The sequence below is a fragment of the Camellia sinensis genome, chromosome 1, assembly GCF_055761805.1.
Source record: "Camellia sinensis isolate YWXY chromosome 1, ASM5576180v1, whole genome shotgun sequence".
NCBI classification, from domain to species: Eukaryota; Viridiplantae; Streptophyta; class Magnoliopsida; order Ericales; family Theaceae; genus Camellia; species Camellia sinensis.
The window spans coordinates 46,980,001-46,983,990 of NC_138961.1; the positions used below are offsets into that span (position 1 = coordinate 46,980,001).

Consider the following 3,990-nt stretch of genomic DNA (forward strand, 5'->3'; position numbering starts at 1 on the left):
ACAGAGTTGGGTGTCCTTTATGCTAGATACCGTCATGAGAAGCTTATGGAGCATATCAAATTGTTTTCAACTCGCCTCAATATTCCCAAGCTCATTCGAGCTTGTGATGAACAACAGCACTGGAAGGAACTCACATATTTATATATTCAGTATGACGAGTTTGATAATGCTGCCACTACCATCATGAATCATTCTCCTGAAGCTTGGGATCACATGCAGTTCAAAGATGTAGCAGTCAAAGTCGCTAATGTGGAGTTGTACTACAAAGCTGTGCACTTCTACTTGCAAGAGCATCCTGATCTTATAAATGATCTTCTTAATGTGCTTGCACTTCGTGTGGACCATACACGTGTGGTTGACATAATGCGAAAGGTTTACAATTGTCCCGGAATATTCTTGTGATATTATTACATGCGCTTCGTTACTCGGTGCATCTCTGTGGAGATTACTATTCCTTTTGGTGACATATATTGCCTTTTTGGGTTTCAGGCTGGTCACCTGCTTCTTGTGAAGCCATACATGGTTGCAGTTCAGAGCAACAACGTGACTGCTGTCAATGAAGCTTTGAACGAAATTTATGTAGAGGAAGAAGATTATGACAGATTGCGAGAATCCATCGATATGCATGATAGCTTTGATCAGATTGGACTTGCTCAGAAGGTAGGCGTAATTCTTTATAATTTGTGCTGCTTCTTTGTTAGTGAAGTCTGATTTCACAAATGGCCTTGGCATATGTTTGAACAGATTGAGAAACACGAGCTTCTAGAGATGAGGCGTGTTGCTGCTTATATTTACAAAAAAGCAGGTAGATGGAAGCAATCCATTGCATTGTCAAAGAAAGACAATCTTTACAAAGATGCCATGGAGACTGCCTCACAATCTGGGGACCGCGAACTTGCAGAGGAGTTGCTTGTTTACTTCATTGAAAAGGTATCAACCTCAACTTCAATACATGTTTTTCTTCAAAATTAAGGCATACTCTGTCATTACACTAGTGAGTGTACATCGTTTGGAACCTACTATCTTATTAAGTTGGTGTGTTGCACTGGAGCCTTTGGATGTTAGTTGGTTCTGTTTGGAACCTACTAGAATTCACAAGATGGATGTTGGTTCCGTTGTGGACTTATTTGGTTTGAGGTGTAAACCTTGTAGTGAAAATGTTTTCTTTAACTGACTAGAGAAGGAAAGTGGAGAAAATGGAAAAATTATACCTTTTTTCCTGCGAATGTCATTGAAAGTCGAAGAAGTGAAAGTTTACAATGAATACTGAAAGTGGATGCGCACCCACCCCCCCCCCCCCACCCCCCCCCCCCTTTCGAAGATTTATTTTGTAGGGGATTGCATTGAGCAAGACCAACTCAATTTATTGACATGAATTAGCATTATGTGGATTTTTCTAAATTCATGGGTGCTTACTTGGAACTTCAAGTCGTGTATGAGTTTTGTTGAAACCTAGACAGAGTTTTCAGTTTTCTGGCAATTTTGTTGGATTTTGTTTTCCAACTTTATGATGGATTAATACTGCCCTATTTTCAGATTGTTATTTATTGTTTGTTGCAACTATGGACTAATATGTCTTGATAAATCCTGTGTTGGAAGTTATTTTTCTCATGAATAATTGTAGCATGCAAACTTTTCAGTTAGACTTTCCTTGAGTCGTATAAATTTGTAGTGTACTAATGTTAATTTGTTTTTTCAGGGAAAGAAGGAATGCTTTGCATCATGCCTCTTCGTTTGTTATGATTTAATTCGCCCGGATGTGGCTCTTGAACTTGCCTGGATGAACAATATGATTGACTTCTGCTTCCCATATCTGTTGCAGGTTTGTTTCCTTCCTAGTCATTTTGTCTATTAAAGAGGCTAATCTGCCAAATTTTTCCCGACTTAGCCTGGGTTTTGACAAATCTGTAGGAAGAATTGAAGCTCTTCTCATAAAAATTTCTGACCTCTGGCTCGTTTTTTCTTCTACATGGATGTTATTTTTAGTCGGCTTATATTATACATATGGAAATCATTAGCCCATGTCCCTTTTACCCTTATTTATGTTGCATCCCTAAGTTGTACCTAAAAAAAATTCTCACCTTGTCTAGTTTCATCAACCTTTACATTTTATTTATTTATTTGGGGGTTTCTAGGGGCTACCTCAAAGCCTTGAGCTCTGCTACTGCATTCTTTGATATGGTGGAGCTGGCTTTGGCTCGTTGACATCTTTTTGCATACTTGAAGTTGCCTTCTAACCTATCCCCGTTCTTGCAGTTTATCCGTGAGTACACAGGCAAGGTTGATGAATTAATCAAGGACAAAATTGAAGCTCTCAGTGAAGTTAAGGCTAAAGAGAAGGAAGAGAAGGACGTACTAGCACAACAGGTTTTTGCTTTGTAAACTTAATTCCTATTTTCGTGTGGTTTTCAGACATGTTTAATTCTTTCCTTTAGTACCTGCTTTTTATTAATCATCTTTTTTCATTGCAAAATCTGATAAAAGCTTGTTAATGGTGTGTTAATTGTTGCAGAATATGTATGCTCAGTTGCTTCCTCTTGCTTTGCCTGCACCTCCCATGCCTGGCATGGGTGGAGGTATGGGTGGAGGATTTGCTCCACCACCGCCAATGGGCGGGATGGGGATGCCTCCAATGCCGCCATTTGGTATGCCACCAATGGGCTCCTACTAATTTGTGGATGATTTCAAGTGAAAATTAGCAGTGAATGATATCGCTTCATGTTGAAGGGGAAGCTAGCGGTTCAGGTTTTCGATTGTCAGTGGTTTTGCACTTTCATGGTTTCTCCCCATTTTGCCCTTTTATTGAAAGAAGTTTCAAGGCAATGACGGTCTTAGTTTGGAAATAATGTCAGTTTTTTTTTGTTTTTTTGTTTTTTTAATTTGTTGGGTCTTAGGGTGTGGATATATTCCTTTGTAATATTCTTTGGTTAGCAGAGGCATTTTTTTGCAGCTGGTAGGCGGCAAGCTGAGGATTCTGTATTTTGTACTAAAAAGGATGACAGAAGATGATACGCAACATTTTATACAGATTTTCAGGGGTTGATATGATGTTGGGTTTGTGGTTTTTCTTTTTCCCAGACTTATGTATTAGTTAGCTCACTTTCTAATGAATTGCTTTTCCCCGTTTGATTTTGTGCGGTTTTTGGTTTTCTTCTTCTTGTGCTGGAATTTCTTATAGTTTGTCGTGTAATTTTTGTTTTGCACTGTCCCACTGATGATATTTGTGTGTTTTAGAGTTGTGCTTTTATTTTGGCCAAATTTGTGGATCATATGTGACCGGTTTACATGAAATGAACCTGTAATTTCTGTTTTGCATTGACCTACTAATGATATTTTGTTGGAGTAGTGCTTTTATTTTGGCCAAATTCATATCATCTGAGAGATCCGGTTAACATGAAATGAACCTAACGGCCATCTTTTTATCCCCATTCAATGGTGCAATACTCTTCCCACTTTGAGATGATGGATAGCCTGTTTTCATGGTCGTGTATGTTCTGGCATGCTCAAATTTCTCGGGACTGCTAACCGGAGATTGAAGTGTTGTGTATCCAAGTGAATGGTGAATTAATTATGAAGCGCTATGGCCATGTTTGTTTGGGTAGATATGAGTTTGGGATTAGACTAATAGTCTAATAAAATTATTAATCCGATGTTTGGTTAAACAATTGAAGTACGGACTAATTATTTTAAACTTGACTTTTAGTTAAGATAGGATACATAATCTAACGGATTTGTAATCCTAGAACTATTAATCATGGAAATGTTAATCTAATCTACCCAAACAAACATGGCCTATATGTATTTGTACCGACAGACCTGTGATGTATTGGTATTAGAAGGTAAAAACTATTGTATGGGACGATCCATCATGTTGGCCACTCAGGCATGTAGCTTCATATAAACCAACAACTAACTTCGTTTTAAGTTGTGGCCAGTGAGGGACTTTGAAATCAAGGTTGGGGTGCCGAGGATGTCCACGAGTAAGAGCAT

The 3,990-nt window shown here is 38.4% G+C and overlaps 1 protein-coding gene across 2 annotated transcripts in view; it reads left to right on the top strand.

Moving 5' to 3' along the window:
* LOC114291960 (clathrin heavy chain 1) overlaps positions 1–3,132 on the top strand; it is a 17,214-nt gene extending 14,082 nt beyond the window's left edge. The window contains exons 25-31 of one of the 2 annotated variants that reach the window (XR_014333971.1): positions 1–372; positions 490–660; positions 745–930; positions 1,700–1,822; positions 2,257–2,367; positions 2,513–2,847; positions 2,951–3,132. The exon at positions 1–372 is cut by the window's left edge and continues 114 nt beyond it. Coding sequence is in view for 1 of the 2 variants with exons in the window: in XM_028235847.2 (XP_028091648.1) it covers positions 1–372; positions 490–660; positions 745–930; positions 1,700–1,822; positions 2,257–2,367; positions 2,513–2,671 (1,122 nt within the window). In the remaining variant the exon portion in view is untranslated. Of the gene's footprint in view, positions 373–489; positions 661–744; positions 931–1,699; positions 1,823–2,256; positions 2,368–2,512 lie in introns of both variants that reach the window. The other variant, XM_028235847.2, reaches the window with a different exon arrangement.
* The last annotated feature ends 858 nt before the right edge of the window (positions 3,133–3,990 follow it).